Source organism: Cebidichthys violaceus, unplaced genomic scaffold (genome assembly GCF_023349555.1).
Source record: "Cebidichthys violaceus isolate CVI_PGR_0920_01 unplaced genomic scaffold, fCebVio1.0.p SCAF_4, whole genome shotgun sequence".
NCBI classification, from domain to species: domain Eukaryota; kingdom Metazoa; phylum Chordata; class Actinopteri; order Perciformes; family Stichaeidae; genus Cebidichthys; species Cebidichthys violaceus.
Window position 1 is genome coordinate 9,747,517 of NW_027176594.1, and position 17,580 is coordinate 9,765,096.

Sequence of the window (17,580 nt, forward strand, 5' to 3'; positions counted from 1 at the left end):
AAAAATATTTTGTTCACACATGAAATCCCCTCATAAAAACCTTTTGAAAAAAAATAGCCTTGTCTATGCTGAAGAACATTTATTTTTTCAATTGCTTCAACATTGTTAAAATATATTTTGAAAACTAATTTATACACAAACAAGTTCATTGTCTGACTCTAAATAAAGTAGTGAAAAAGGTAATGTCTTCAACTTGCTTGTTTTTCCCAACCAGCAATCAGCAAACAAAAGATATGCAATGTTCAAAAAAACATAAATCCTCATATTTGTGAAGCTGGAACCAGATCATATTTGGCATTTTTGCTCAATAAATGACTTAGATTCAATTATCATCAATTAACAAAATTGCTCTCAATGAATTTTTTGTTGCTCCACTAATGTGTGTAACTAATGTGTGTCAAACAACACAGTGTGTGAGTATGCAGCAGAAAAGTTTGCCAAGAGAAGAAAGAAGGATCTCAATTAAGAAAGGAAATCACACTGACAGCAGCTGCTACATGTACAGAGAGGCTGACTCATGTAGCATCGAAGACCAAAAGCCTTAACCCTGCTTATGGGGCTGAACTAACTGCAGCAATGCTTTTAGAAAGAGCTATTGTTTAAAATAAATCTCAAAAAACATTTTCAAAAGAAAATAGAAGCAGAAAGCCAGAAGACCAACCAGACAGAGATGGTGAATACTTATTGACTAGATCCCTTAAATCCCATTTAGTCATTACAGGAGAAGAGACGGATTAGCAGAGTGATTTAAACTGTGAAGGATGTGCATCTCTAACACGCACTCCATCATTCATTCAAAATGTATGTGGACTATATTGTCCATTATTATATTAGGGGTCTGGTTTAGAAGGGATGATCAATGAGTTGGGACTTGGGATTAGGATTTAGGATAAAAAGGAATTGAATGAATGAATTCAAATAAATGTAGGTGTAATGATAAGTTATAAAGTGTGCTATGAAAAGAACTGGAATACAGGGATATAGAAATAAAACTTGAATTTAAATTTTTTTTTCTTATCTAAACCGTTCTTCCTGGCAACTGTATTTCCTCTTAAAGAACAGACTTTAGAGAAAATAAATTAAATTGCAGTTGATGTTGTATGATCAAGCAGGGAAGTCATACAAATTAATTCATTGTACAACATTAAAACAAGGCCCTGGTGCCACAGATCTGAGTTCATCACCCTGTGTATCTCATGACTCATGTTACACATCATTGAGTGGATGAATGATATTTCTTCCTGTTTAAAATCCCAATTAAGTATTATTAAAAAGTGTAAATCCCTTCACTATTCAAATAATAGTGTCAGGACAAGCCTCTGATTATGACAGAATTAATTTATGCTGGTTATTAATGGGGAGGCTTTTATCTCATTTCCATCTACTTCCACAAAAATATGTATTCATACACATGATAAACTATCCCAGGAATAAATGGGGAGTTGTTTATATGTTGTTTATGTGATGAAAGATACAAATACAAATGTCATGTGTAAAATCTATACACACAAGAAGGTGATTACAATTCCAGTCACAACTAGTGCAGCAGCTTGTGCAGTGATCCTAGATTTCACACATATATATGAAAATATTATATAATTTACATATAAAATAGTTGTTCGCATCATAATGGCATATCGTAATGAGGGATGCACAATGAATGCAGGGCTGTAATTACATCTCATGCAACATTTTTTGTCACAGTTCCCACCAAAACAAAAGGAACACTAATAATTGGTGTTTAAATAGGGTTCTCTTTCTTCCTTTAATAATGGAAAACATGCAGACTGGGTAAAGTAGTTCATGAGTGGATTAAACATTAAGAATACTTTTTACATTAAATTTAATAAGTCAGCAGGAGTAACTCTTTCACATCAACATGAAATAGGCTGAAATCTGATTCAAATAACACTCGTAATGATCCTTTAAAATATAAATGAAAAAGAAGACAAACAAATCATCTGTAAAATCTCAGTATGTGCCTCTTCATCTTTAATCAGCAAATGAAAAGGGAAATTATCAAAGCTTTCCGTAATTAATGGCACAACACGAGATAACAAGTGCTGCCGTTCAATTAAAAGTTATATTAATTTTAAATGAGCTCCAATTAGGCCAGCAGTGAAAATGAAGTAGATAAGATGATTGAGTAATTATATTTTTTTCATTTCTCAAATATTGACGGTGTGTTAATTGGAGCTGGAGAAGAATGAGTGAGCTCTGTAGAGAAGCTTTTTTTTTCACCATTTTATCAAGATGTGTCACTTTCAGTGGTCATTATACTGTAGCTTTTATCCCGCATATCTTTTTATTTACATCATTTCAACAGAACTCTCCACTCAACCATCTGACCTGCATCCATCCATACCATTGAAGTGTTAAGAAACTTTTAAAAATCCACAAATAAACTAATACAAAAACAAACACCAAATAACAGTATACCAAGCAAATTAGGATTTGCACAGGATTGATAATACCCCCCCCCCCCGAAAAAGGTAAAAACAGAGAGGCAATTTACATTACATGACCTTTCAAGGTGCTGATGGCAAGGGTACCAACAGAACACTTATTGTGAGTCTTGTTGCTTGATGTGTGCACAGATAACCGTGGACTCTCACCTTGTCTGTTATAATCATCCTGTTCACGGTGAACCATGTCCTTGTAACCCTTGGTCGTCCCGTACAGTAACCTGTCAACAACCAAGGACACATGTTGTCAGTTGTGTTCCTACAATAAAGGATAGTCCTTCAGAATGAATCTAGTGAAAGTCACTGTGCAGCTTTGTTTCGTCCTTTTGTTGGGTTCAGGTACCCAATCACTTACATTTACCATTCGGCATCAAGCAGGACAGGGTGTGTGGTTGTAAAACAATACAGTAAATACAAGGCCAAGTCTGCTAATCATCAATAAAAGTACATACATTGCATATGACCCTGTTTGTATGGAAGGTAATAAGTAACACATACAGTATAAAGATAAGGGGCAAAATTTCAAATTAACATCATCTTCAAAACACATTTTCAAGAATCCAAGGAAGTGGCATACACATTCGTTGTCTGTCTGCTATTGTGATGTATAAAGCATGTGCTCCACTGAGTTCTGCTGGATAATCAAGGGTTGTTGTTAAAACATAGCACTCTGGTAAAATTGATTTTCATTCACTGAGAATAAAGCACATCTAATGTGGCTCAATCCTTGTCTGCTGTCTGCAATGGTCTCTTCAATATAGTAAACAGACATGGAAATGTAAAAACGTCAGTAGAAATAATTGTTTCGATCCTCCCTTGTGAAGAAAATCTAAAGCTATCAGCTCTTCTCTGGAATTATCAGCAGAGATGTGACTCTACCAAACCATCTGTGGCTCAAATCATACTTGTTAATATGTGTTTTAGTCTCAAGAGTAGACGTTTGTGTTTTACTGGGGGTGGGCGATATAACTATGATGCAGTGACGGTATTATATCAAGGTATTACCAATATCAAAAGGAATATTCCACTCAAAACATGATTCTACCTCTTTTCACTCTATTGGCAAAGTAAGGGGACATGTCCTTAAGAGTGAAAAACATATATATGCACTCCGAGCACCAGAGCGCACTCCCAGTTCTAACCTGGTCTGGTCTTGGTGCTGGTCGAAGGCCTTGAGTGTTTCACTGGAGGAGTAGGACTTCTGAGTGGGGACCCGGAGTCCCTGGGAGCCGATAGCACAGTCTTCACTGTCCCCTGATGAACCTAGAAGACATAGATACACACCCATGAGCAGACACACACATACTGTATATATAGGCACAAAACACACACATGCACTTAAACGCAAACACCTAAACACCCCTCAAAAACATTGTGAAGACATTGCTGCCCAGCCTCCAGACTGTTATATTATTTACAATTTCCTTTTCTGTTAAATGTATACTCATAGACATATACATCCAGTATTAAGAAGCGCTAAGGGGTAAACACATGTCATTCATGATGAGTTTACTGTGCAATATAATTATTTGGGTTTCAGAATGTTTTGGAGCAATATATCAATATAGCCCCAGTCATTATTCACCACAAACATGATTTTCCTATATGCGAGCAGGTACACGCACTTCTGACGTCTGAACTTTTTATTTATAACAGCAGATGATTTATTTGTTGAGGAGACAGTTTCATTGGCTGCAAGCAAGATGATTCTCACCTCCTTCAACTGGTCTGCAACACAAAATATAATTCTGTCCGAAGTGCAGTGGAAGCCTGAAAGCCAATATTCTGTGGCTCCCGGGGATCACCTCCAAAGCTGTAGGTTGCTCTATGGAGGACTGCTTTCTCAGCAGCTGGACTAAGTAGAGCCTCGGGCCAGCTGGAGAAATCACCCAGAACCTCTCATGTACTACACACAGAATATCTACTTCTGCCTTCTGGGAAGCACTGCTAGGAATTCACATGTATTTGTTGGCCCCATAACTTTCTTAACACATAACCCTCCCACACTGCCCCTTTGCACACACTTGACAATGATCTGCATGGTGCTTGCAGTGTTGATCTGCTATATAATGTGTTTTCCTTTTGAAACGGTCTTTAGTCTAATTTCCGTAGTTTTGGTCACCTCCTCTGTCAGCTCTGATGACATTTTACTCTCCTAATTTAACAATTCATTTAAACAAAGTGATGTAGCAAGAAACAAGACTTTGGACCATCAGTCATGCTGAAAAAAGATAATAGTTAAGGGCATATTATCTTTATTTGCCTAATAACAAGTTAAAACCAAAAATGAATGCACTCATAATTTTGGTAATAATCCCTCACTGCAAAGGATAACTGTGGGCAGTACAGGGAAATATGAAACGGGGAGGTGGTCTGTAAACTGTGATGAATGTTAACAGCTGAACGTTGAAGTAATATTCTCAGCTTTTGTTTTTGTTTGTCCAACCTGGTATGTAAATATTACTGATAGCAATGATGGACATGACTAAATATGACCCATTGATGTAAAAACAAACTTGGTCGTGGCCTCATTGGCTGTGAAAGGTTTGGCGATGCATAGTAGGTATATGAGGAAAATATTGGTCTTTAATTAAAAATGTGACCTTCCCTTATCAGTGTGGCCCACCTCTGTTGTAATGAAAATGATACACTTGGATAAACACTCGTCAATGGGCGACTCTTAGGAAAATCATAGCTGCAGTAGATATCTTAGTCTTAACTGGAAGCTTTAATATAAAAGAGTAGATGTGTTGATCCCTAAATGTGAGGCCAGCAAAGGATCTCTGAAGACTGAGCCACTGACCGACTCAGCTAATGAATGAATGTAGAAACACATGAATGGATGACTGAGCTGAGTGAGCTATCTCACCAGTGTACGGCCCCTCCTTGTCCTTGCGGCTCTTGGTGAGTGAGCAGTATGGACGTCGCTCTTTCACTTCCATAGTGCTTCTGCTTGTGCTGCTGGCAAACATACAGGCATGCTGCTGTACAGCTGCAGAGACAGAGAGACAGACAGAGAGTCAGGGTTGTTGGACTGAATCTGCAAACACAAACACACACACACATAGACAAAGGAGTAATCAATGACAAAGTGAGAACAACAACAAGGCCTCATCTTACAGTTACATTTTAAACTGACATCAGTGCACTGTAATCAACGACAACTACTACAGCAACAGTGTATACAGTATGTGCTCCTGTGGTGACTTGATTAAAACATCACCATCTACACTGTGTGTATTTCTCTGTGAGCAGCAGCACGCTCAGCTGTTTTGTTCATTCCCATTGGTTAACATACCAAAGAGACACACTCTGTGAGCCGTGCACGTACAGTGTGTTCATAAAAGGCTTCACACAAATAGAAACAAAAATGCATAGAGGTTAATTCATATTATACAAACATCCATTTGCGGGATTTGTGGTTTTGTTTGATCACACATCAAGCAGACATTCACATGTAATGTCATTTGTCTGCATTTATTTGGTTCATCAATGGATTGTTCATTATCCCCGCAAGGAGATTATGTATTCAGTTGTGTGTGTGTTGTCTGTCCACTGCTAATTGTGAATATCAAGGCTGTGCCAAAAGTTTGTTTGTTGTCTCCAAAACTATTTCTTCACATCTACAGAAAAAAAGGAAAATTGTCATAGTTCATATTGTGAATGCATGTCACTTGATTGTGCCATCTGGCATTTAAGGTATGTAAATGAAAAACTTGGAGTGTAGTGGAGAGGTAGCACATTCCTGTTCCCTTTGGTTGTATTATACAACACCTAGCAGTTATAGAGGTGGCCTGAATACATATTAAGTCAAAAATAAATGGCTGAAAAGAGGTAAACAGATGCACTTCTCAATTAATGATTTGATTGTTTAAGTAATCTATTTAGCAAAAATGACCACCATTCACATGCTGTACTGATGATTAGCTTTTCCCCCTCTTTTTCATATCACAGTACATTGTATCTCTTTGGGTATTGGACTGTTTGACAGACAAAGAGACAAACATTTTGAAAATGTTATGGGAACTTTTTTCTATTTTCTGACTTTTAACAGATTAAACAATTTAAGGATTTATCTATACAAAAAAAAAACCTTGAGTTGCAGCTTTTACTTCATTATTGTACTATGACAGGAGTGAACAATGCCCATGTAGGCAGTTCAGGAACACACCTGGTGGCTGTTTTTAGCCAAAAGACGTCAAGAGCAAAAGCATTTCAAATATCAAATTCATGCAACTGCAGTACTACTTTAAGTGAAGTGCTACAGTGAAGTGACAATTCATCTACATTCATAAGGAGTATATATATATATATATACATGGATATGGACAGATACCTACATTAGTCCATGACATTAGCCTGAAAAGAAGAATCTATAAGTTTGAACCGCGATAGCTTTTACTCGTCTAGGGATTGCCGATTGTCAGTTTATGAATTGAGTGACCAGGCCTGCTGGTTTTTGTGCCGCTCTTTATGCTGAGTTATAAGTAATGAGGTAGAATTGATGCTTCGATGGGACAGTAAGCTGATGGGATGGATCCACAGGCTGTCAGCAGTTCTTTGAGTAATGTGTGCCTCTTTGGATATCGAGTCGCCAGCTGCTGTCACTGGGGAGTTTTACAGTGAGAGCTTAACATGTGCCTTGGTAGCTGCTCAAACACAAAGAAATAAGTGCTGGCCTTCAAAATGGGTCTGGCTTTCATGCTTTGATGGATAGGTGGACAGAGAATAGAGGGTGAGAGCACACATAGAAACCCAAAGGAGAAGAGGCGGTAGACACATGGCAACACAAGCGATAACACAGCTTATAAAAGCCAGGTGTGATAAAATGTACGGCAATATTCATTTTGACTTTCTTGAGACAATACTTAATTTGACAGAGATAAGAAAGGCAAAGGACTGAGTGAGAAGAGGGTTAGTTTGCAAGAAGAGTCGTGAAGAGAAGGGGAGAAGGGGGAGTAAAGACAGCCAGTGGTCAGACAGCTTTATAAGCCTTCAACTTAATCTGAGACACTGAGCCTTAAATCCCCTACCTTCTGGACCTGGATGCATGCATGTGTGTATGTGTGTTTGTTTGTGTGCTTGTGTCATGATGCACTTTGCTGTCCGGACTATTTGGTTCATGCATTCTATTCTGCTTCAAACTACATCTGGTACCTGCCAGAATGAATTAATAGGTCTTTTTGTATCATCTTATCTTTAATGACAGCAGGACATGAAGGTCTATCGCTGTTCTGAAGTACAAGCAGTCGAACACCATCGAGCCACTATGGGGCCAAGTCCTAATGAGATACATGATATTCACATATTAACTGTTGATCGGCATCAGGGTGGATAATCATGGTGTGCCATGCTGTGATCAGGGGCTGTGTTGACGGGGGGCCCCTGAATGATTCAGAGGAACAGGAGGCACTGTATGTATTCATTCTTACAGAGCTGTTCCTTCTCCTCACAAACCAACTTTAGCAGTGGAGTTTTGTTTCATGCATATAATAACATAGAATGCATTCTGATGTTACTAAGTGACAGTATCTGATAGGGATGCACCGATACCAATATTGAGTATCGGTCATGTACTCATAATCATAAAGAGACTCAACCAAACCCGATTACACTTCACAGCAACTTGAAGGGTTAAATCCATCATTTACTGCCAGCTGCAGTGTATGCACAAAAAAGACACCCAGTTCACCTGTCCGGGAGAGTTAGCAGCCACACTGTTTGTTGCATTGATGAGGAGACATGCAGACACATTCCAATTAAGTCTCCACTGTATCAGTTAGTTCAGCTGCGAGAGTCCGGCTGAGAAAGTGAACGGGTGATGATGAGAATGAAGTTATCAGTAATGTCATAGCTGTAAACGTAGCAGTGCAGTGTATGTTTAGTCTATTTGTCTGTGAATCAATGCAACATCTCCTCAAGACCAGAGCCAACTCCCTGTGTCTTGCATGCTTCTTGCTGGTTAAAGTGAAAGGGGCGACGGGGGTGACAAGCCACTCCTTTAAGTTATGCTCCGCTGATTTTTTGTTGTTGACATTTTCAATATTTCTTTTTTGTTTGTCTGACAGCATTTATCGGTCCAAATTCTCATTGCCGGTTGAACAGTAAATTATTTTATTATATCCCTATTGCAAACTATCTTCTGTTTTCGTCAGGAAATATCCATACTCAGTAGCTATGACATGCATTCCTTCTCAACATGTTTTTAACTGTCTTCTGACAAAAAGTGGCAAACCAATCTATTCTGACCTTTAGTGTCTCTAAAATTGGTCACTAATGCATCATTTTTTGGGCATAATGAATTATTTCATGTCAGCTCCTTAAAGAAACATTCAGCTCTTAACTGTTTTTGCTCCGTGTTCACTCTCATTTACATGGTTATAGGTTTCACATAATGTTATATTTTTGATTACAGCCATGTTGATAGGAAGTTCTTAAAACATATTTTGAAATGATCTGGTTTGACTGAGTTGTAAGTTGTTTTAATCTGTTCTGTTTAAAGGGATGGATTTGTGTAATTAAAGCTCATTCACAGCAAAGTGAATGGATAAGAAAACAGTGCAGCTCACTTCAGTTAGATTAATTAAAGGAACAGGAAGTTGATCAGTCGACCTTGTAGGACGCAGTTTTATTTAAAGCTGGAAAACATTCCCCTTGCAAACAGGACCTAAAAAGAACACGTTTTATTATGTGATGTTTGTTTTGCTGCTCTGGCTGTACATCATATCTAAGTTACTGTAGGCACAATTTAGATATTAATGTCCAGCTTTGTTAATTTTCCACAAGTCCACAATACAAACCAGAGAAATCTAGATGTGTATTTCCTAAAACTGATGTACTCTGGTCTTTGTGTTTGGGAATGTGACTGACTGAGTGTTTATTTAGTTGTGTATGTTTGGAGGTAAGTGTGTGTGTGATGGTGTGTTTATATGCTGTGTGTCTTCATGGGTGACTGAGTGTGAGGATACTGTGTATGTTGGTGGACATGCTCTGTGTATACAAATGGGCTGGAGCATTTTTCTAACCCTTACCACAGTAGAGCTGTCTGCTGCTGCTGTTAATCACTCTGCTATTAATTTTTATGTTCAGCGAACTGCAGGGCTTCAAGGGTTCCCAAGAATACACACATTACGCGCTCAGTGACATCCCTCCCTATTTCTTTTTCAATCTGCTCTATCTCACTCTATCTTTTATTCATATCCCATCTCTCTTTTCTCTTTCTATTCACAAATAATAAATGATGATTGGAAATTGGAAAGTTACAAACAGACAGACAGATGTCTTTAATTGAAAAGTCTACCATTCTCTCCATAAATGACCTCTGTATCGCAAATTATGTAATGCATGGACAAAAAATGTGCACAATTAATTTCAGGATAAATTAATTAAACTTAATACTATGAAGGTTAAGAAGAAAATCATTTGCTGGAGCCCATTGAGAAAGAAGAATGATCCCCTTGTTCCTGCTGGCAGACAAATGATTTGACATAAGCTCAGCTCATAAAATATGACCCTTGTGTAGGGCTGGGTTTAAAAAAATACAATGTCAGAACCAAACCCAGTACCCTTAAAGTGATACCGATACCAATAGAGTACTTCACTGTTGCTGTTGTTAGTGCTGTTAGCTGCACAGGTGCAGAGCAACTTCCTGATATCCCAAAGGAAGTGTCCAATGGCTACCGCCAGGTGAGGCCGCCACTGTGTGCCTCAAGAGCTGCAAACGATTGTATCAGCTTCTCTCTGAAGAGGAGCTTCTAGTGGAGTGCTCAGAATGAGTAGCTGCTTAACTTTGAAGGAGAAACTCTTGTTTTCAATTGCGTCTTATTTTTTCGAATTAATGGCAATGCAATCTGTGCCCAACATGTGGAACCTCTTTTGTCACCATCTGAACACAACAGCTGCCTCAGCTCTGCCAAACGCACAACTCCCAAAACACGCAAGCCGCTGGCTCACCATTCCACTCCTGAATCTTCTCTTCTGGCTGGTTTACCAAACAGCACATTGTGTTAGTAAGGCTCACTGCTGATGGGATGTCAGCTGGATTATTGCGTGCCAATGCTATAGGTCAGGCCTACTTTTGTCGCTTTTGGGAATGGAATAGTTAATTCTTCCACAAAGGCATTACCACTTTGCCTTGATGTGAAGGCAGCAAAGAGTTGTTAACCTCAGCAAACTCAGAAACCTAGTAGTAGCTCAGAAACCCCCCTAAACCGCATCGGTGTCTTCAGTTGAAGGTACAACACATGCAACATCTACATATATAAGGACATTTCATTTTGTATTAATTTTAGCGGTCCCAGTGGTCTGGTATTTAAAATCTGAATTCTACAAAATCTGTCATCAAATCTATTTGGGTTCAACTTTGTATATTTGGATGTAAATAGAGCTACAGGTTAAAAAGAGATAATGTATTACATATTTGACACATAAAATAAGAGGTGTAACCAACTTACACACCAAATCATGTGTTAGGAATGGAAACCTTAGATTCTCATTCCTGAAAATGATATGATGCGATCACTCTGATCTTGCACGATTTGTACTGCAACAAGGCTCAAATGCTCAATGTTACATATTGTGCTTCATTGTTTGGCTCTACATATTTATCATTAATTTGCTCAGCTCAGAAGAAATGGACCACGGCACACAAGACTAAGTGTGGCAACAGACAGCGACATGAGCAAAGCAACAAATTTGCTGACAGTGCTCCGATCCAGAAATCTCATTGACAACCAATGTGGGATATGTGACAGCCATGACTCGGCTGTCAGCTGGGTAAATCATTTGCATATTTGTTGTCAGTTTATCATCATACACAATGGTAAAAGCAAAGCGGCACTGCAGCTTGAGGTACACATATTTATAGTGACCACAGTCCACTGTTTTCTTACATTCTGTGATTTTGAGGTACTGAAAGTAAAAGACAATGTGAGATATGCTGACAGTGAAGAAATAACAAAGATAAAGAACTAGAGAAATACAAATTGGGAAAGAGAAAGATGAAAAGAGCAAAGATTCAAAACAAAAGACAATCCGCATGGAGGGAGGACGGATAGGAGACAAAGCTGAGGAGAATGATGAGGGGCAACGTACAGGACAGATAGGACAAAGAGAGTAAACAGAAGAGAGTGACTGAGAGCAGGAACATGACAGACAACCAAAGACCAGGGCTGCATTGCGAACATTGTTTTCTTGTCAATAGATGAAATGCCCGTTTTAAACAATTCCAATGCAAGCCAGACAAATAAATGTTTTTCAACTAATAAGGCAAAAAAAAGCAAAGCACTTAGTGAAGTGTCTGGTGTTTTCACTGGGCTGAGATGAGGGACAAAAGGGACAAATGAGGAAAAGCTGAAATACAGAGAAGGGGAGGAGGGAAAGGAGGATAAGTGCAAGCAATGATCACTTTGCTGTTGTTTTTTCATTAATAAGTGAATTAACAGAGCTTGATCAGGTGCTTCATCAATAATTAAATTGTTAATTAAAAACACTGTGCTTCAATGAACAATGAGGGAAAGCTAATAGGGATTAAAGAGCCAGTTCAGAATTCCTCTTTATTCAAGTATATCAATTAACCTTTAACTGCTCATTACTTTTGATTATTGACTCATTTTAGATTTGCTTTTTTAGATTCTTTTTTTCAAGTAATATTCAATTAGTCCCAAACCCATAGAATACAGTTCCTACATAATTATTTAAAACATTTAAGACTGTATACAAGGTCAATTTTCCTGAGCTTTCACATTGTGAGTAAAGGCATCAACCAATCATGTTGTTGAGTTATTATACCTATATTTATGAAACAACAACAAAGAGACTCCGAAGTCCGAACCAAGACGGAAAACTTTATTAATCCTTTCAATCTTGACAAAGGCAGCTCAGATCAGATCCACTTCTTCCATTCTTACCTTTTACAATAAACGCCCTAAAATATCATATTCGCAAGAAGCACTTTTGCATTTCACAGATTATTTGTAACCCCCTCAGTGTGTGAAGGGCTTTACTTCTGCCTGATCAGTTTAATTAGTGTGTCTCCTAATTAGTATTAAAACTTATATTTACAGGTTAAACAATAAAAATGAAGACTCATTGATGATTGGGCTTTTGCTGCTTAGTGTTAAGTTTCATGGAGTGTTTTGTGATTGGTTGTGAGGATTTGGGTAGGGTTCTGAGGTTGGCTGGATTCATGTGCTGTTTGGTATGATGACGTAATGACTGGTTGTACGCTGGTGCTGAGTCCACTGAGATGGATGGATTTGACATGTGTTAATTGTGTGTGTGTGTGTGTGTGTGTGTGTGTGTGTGCTTTTTTATGTTGCCTTACACCAATATATGGTATATGTTAAGGTAGTATTACAATGTAGTGAACCGCCAGATTCACAAAATCTGGCGGTTTACACAAAACCATCTGAGAAGCCGTCAACTGAAAGGGCAGGACCTTTCAAAAATCGTGGTAGGTGATTGGATGCCAGTCGGGAGAAGAGCGAAAACATCTTTTCCATGGAGCTTCAGTTGAGCTTCTGGAGAGACGCAAGGAAACCATGCGAGGAGAGAGGAAACGAGGAAATATGTTTTAAGAGATATGAGACGTCCTTTCCTCATTTGCGTCACGCAAAGCGACGTCTATTTCTGATGACGGTGGCCGCAGATCACAGCTGATCCATCTGCTGTCATTTGGCTTTAACAGCTGGAGATACTTTTGATGAGTTTGTGTCTGTACACATGATCACTGTACTTAATAATAGTAACTATTCATACTAATAACTAATAAAGACACACAGTAATCATCAGTGTAGAGGTGTTTTCTCTCTGTAGCCTGTTACCTCTTTAACAAACTGTGTTCTGTTTTTAAGCACAGAATCGATTTCTACCGGCGGAATGCGTTTTACTTATTTATGAATCATTTGCGTTTGTACGTTTTGAAATTCAGATTGTGAAGTCATTATTAATTCACCCAGAATATGATTATGGTTTCTATTGAATACTGGAATTAATTTATTAGGCTCAATGTTTCAGGTTAAATTTAAATGATATGATGATAAATGATGTAAAAGCTCTCTCTGACTTTAATTGTATCCATAATAAAAATTATTGAGGGAAATATCAGATCATGAAAAGACAAATCTTTCTAACAAATGAAAGTTGTTTGTGGTCCTTTTGTTGTTCTGACTACAATGAACATATATGTAAACCAGACGGTGAATCCGAAAACTAATCAAATATAAAACTTGAGTTTAATCTCTGATCCATCTTCACTCTGGTTTTACTCCAGTCAGCCAGTCCGATCAGCTGCAGCGTCCAATCACATAACTGATGAACAACGAGGCGGCGTGTCGGCCGTTAAAACACTTCCTGGAAGGCTGTTATCGTGCGTCCTCGCTCATGGACTCCTCGGAGATCTCTCCTTGATCCTCGATCCTCAGAGCAAAATAAGGGACGGCGGTCAATATGGCGGAGCAGAACAACTTCCGGTTCAAGTGAGGAGCGAGGAGCGAAAAAATGACAAATAAGAGACTTGGGATGTACCCATACTCTCCAGTACTGATATAATTGATGCTATTGCAGCTAGGCTAACCTCTTCAGCCATTGTTGTTTTGAATAAACACACTGCGTCCCACTCAACCCTCCCTAAACCACGCTCGTAGCTGCCAATAGTTCCTCATGGGACGCCTATTGGTCCAGACACAAACAGAAAGGAAAGGTTCATGTGTAAAAATAAATAGGTTCAGGTCTGACAAACACCACCTCCCTTTCCTTTGCCTCACTCCATTGTTGACTATAAAGTAGGACAAAAAAGCCATAAAAAAGACGTTACAAATCTCATGTAACTGTTGCCCTGAGTTATTCACTCTGGAAAGACTGCTGTAGAGTACATACACATGATTTATAGTCACACTTATAAACCCTCAGTGCTATGCCTTCAATTCATTCTATGCCTCCAGCTAGAAGTAAAATCCAGGTGGAGAAGGAGAGGATTTAATTCTATTGAATACAATTAAGCTGAGAAGGCAATGAATGTGAACCAGCAGGAGACAATAGCTTTGCATCAACTCTATCCAGAGGCCCCCTTATAATGTTTGTTTTTGATATGTCACAGTTTTCTACCACTGAGTGGCCGAACATTGACTCTGATTTACTGATATGAATAAGAAACATGACAGAGACATTTGAGCAGGACACTGAATGTGTTAGACGTGAACTTTATAGCAAGGTAGGAAAGCAGAATGGAAGAATTTTTTTGTATCTCTCATTGAAATTCTGCGATTCTTTAGGATTTATTCTTCCCTTTTACAGCCAATGACAGTGGGACCAACAATCTGCTCAACCTCCCTGAAAACCAAGGACAATGTGAATTTATACTGCTATCTATACTGCTTTGCTGCTACTTCAATACTTTTCTAAACTAATCACTACTTACTATACTATATGGTCAGTTCGTTGACAAAAATCACCCAAATAAACACATGTTCCCACTTACCTCTGTTGCATCAGAACTTAGGTCTGGTGTTACATCCGACTACACTGATCCAAGTATTTCTCCCACTTTTTCTGCTGTGTTGGACCATTTCAAGCCTGTTTCCCTCCCAGCTCTCACTAAAATTGTTGATCAACTAAAAACTACAATGTGCCACTCTGACATCATCCCCTCAGGTCTCTTTAAGCTGTGTTTTTTTTAAAATTGGACCACGTATACTTTCAATCATAAACAGTTGTCTGTTTTCTGGTTCAGTCCCAGTCTATTTTAAACATGCAACAGTAATTCCTCTCATCAAGAAACCTAATCTGGAACCCTCTGACCCATCAAATTACAGACCAATATCCACCTTGCCTTTTCTGTCAAAAATCTTTGAGAAAGTTGTATTTCAACAGCTTCAATCTTTTATTAGCTTGAACGGCATCTGTGATGTTTTTCAATCTGGTTTTAGAATGTCTCACAGCAGTGACTCTGCCCTTTTAAAAGTTTTTAACAACCTTTTACTCATTGCTGATGCTGGAGATCCCGCCATTTTGCTTTTACTTGATCTCTCTGCTGCTTTTGACACTGTGGACCACGACATTTTAATTTCCCGACTTGAGCACTCCGTCGGCATCCGAGGTACTGCCCTACAATGTTTTAAGTCCTACCTGACCGACAGATCATTCTCTGTCAACATGGGCAACTGTTCCTCTCAACCTGTCCCCCTGACCTGTGGGGTACCGGTAAGTTATTCATGCTTTTATCACCTCCAGACTGGACTATTGTAATTCTTTGTATGCTGGAATAGCCAAACAACTTCTATCACGCCTTCAGTTGGTGCAGAACTCTGCAGCACGACTTACAAGCAGGCGTGAACACATTTCACAGATTTTAAAATCCCTTCATTGGCTACCTGTAGAGTACAGAATTAATTAAAAAATTTAAAATTGTTGTTTTTAAGTGTTTAAATGGCGCCACCCCAGTCTATCTGTCTGACCTACTGCAGCCCTATACCCCACCTCGCTCACTAAGATCTCTCGGCCAACAGCTTTTAGTTGTTCCGAAAACAAAAATGACAACTCGGGCCGACCGGTCCTTCTCTGTTGCTGCCCCTAAGCTCTGGAACAAACTTCCCCTTCATATTAGGTTGTCATCCACCTTACCAATGTTTAAAAGTTGTTTAAAAACCTATTTATTTTCCCTGGCCTATCACCTTTGATCCCAACATGGCACTTTTGTGTGATTTGTGTCGGTTTGTCTTTTGAATTTGTTGTTACTTACTGTTATTAATCCAGTCTTTGTTTGTATGACTGCTTATCTACTGTATGTGCAGCACTTTGGGCAATCTTTGTTGTATTTTAAAATGTGCTATACAAATACATTTTGATTGATTGATTGATTATCTAGCCGTTAGGGAGGTTTTGAGATACCTGCTGCTAATCCTCTTGCCCTCGTCAAAAGTTCAAAAAGTCAACTGGTTGCTTAAGATAAAGCACAGATCACACTACGACCGTTTTTTTATTGAGGGTTGTTTTCAAATGAGTGAAATGTGCTGAAAACTGCATTCAAAGCTACTACGGGGAACTTTTATTTTGTAGCAATTTTGGTGGTCCCTGTTGACAAAAGTGGCAGTGTTTCTGAGCACCAGAGTCCCTTTAGAAAACCTCTCATTTTACTGCAGCAGGGTCTGACAGTGAGACCTGCTAATGGTTCTGCCGCGTCTCCCAATCATCCAGTCGGCAAAGCAAAATGGCCTGGGCCTCCAGCAGCATGGTGTCAGTGTTGGCTCCAATCGGGGAATGGCGGAGCAGCAAGGCAAAGCTCCACTCCTGGCCAGAGGAGGAGCCGCCACTGTTGACCGTCAACTCTCCGCTTCCAGCCGGGAGCTCCAACTGCAAGTTAAAGGTGGCAGCGAAGCCAGATCTAGGTCTGTCTGAGGAGGGCTGGTTGCTGCTGGATGCCCCACTGGAGACTGAGCAGAGGGAGTTTCTGGTAATTTGTATCTGATATAGCACGGATTACGACCCAGTGGCGCCAATGACAAGCATTAAGAATAACTCCATGAAAATAGTCAGCTTCTTGCTGATGGTCTGAACTTTAATCTCTGGATCTGTGTGATCATGACAATGTTGAATAGAGATGTATGGCATAAATGGAAATCTTCAGTGTGCATCACCAGAAATGAAGCAGTGAAAAACTATTAAACCCAATAACGTTGAAAGGTCTGCAGGTGCTCGACCACTACCAACTGTGCTGGTAGGAACACACGCAGACGTACTTATTTAAACCCAGAACATGAAGTTTTTCTGCAACCGTTTCACCACGCTAACCACGCGTTACAATATCATTATAGTGAGTGCTGCCCAAGTGGCAAAAACATGACTATGGGATGAGACCACGTTGATGCAGTAGTTGGCCAAGATTTTGCCTCTGCACTCCATCCACACTATTAAGTTCAGTAGATCACCCAGAATGTAACCAGATGATATCTAATCATTCAGTCAGGGTTAGCTTTCTCACAATGATCCTGTCACTTGGAACTGACAACAGCCTCGGGGGTATGTATGTCTGTTTGTATGTCAAAGAGTAAAGCTGTCTCATCACGGTCACCCTTAAAACAGCTAGAGGGAATATACACACCCATGTGCACAGAGACAC

At 39.2% G+C, this 17,580-nt stretch overlaps 1 protein-coding gene across 4 annotated transcripts in view; it reads right to left on the reverse strand.

Annotated features, from left to right (window-relative positions):
* The window catches only part of tenm3 (teneurin transmembrane protein 3), a 336,797-nt gene that overhangs the window by 239,006 nt on the left and 80,211 nt on the right, over window positions 1-17,580 (reverse strand). For all 4 annotated transcript variants that reach the window (XM_068727440.1, XM_068727439.1, XM_068727438.1 and 1 more), the window contains exons 4-6: window positions 5,335-5,457; window positions 3,608-3,728; window positions 2,616-2,686 (exon numbers count right to left, since the gene is read on the reverse strand). In XM_068727440.1, the coding sequence (XP_068583541.1) occupies window positions 2,616-2,686; window positions 3,608-3,728; window positions 5,335-5,437 (295 nt within the window). In that variant the 5' untranslated portion in view covers window positions 5,438-5,457. The remainder of the gene's footprint in view (window positions 1-2,615; window positions 2,687-3,607; window positions 3,729-5,334; window positions 5,458-17,580) is intronic.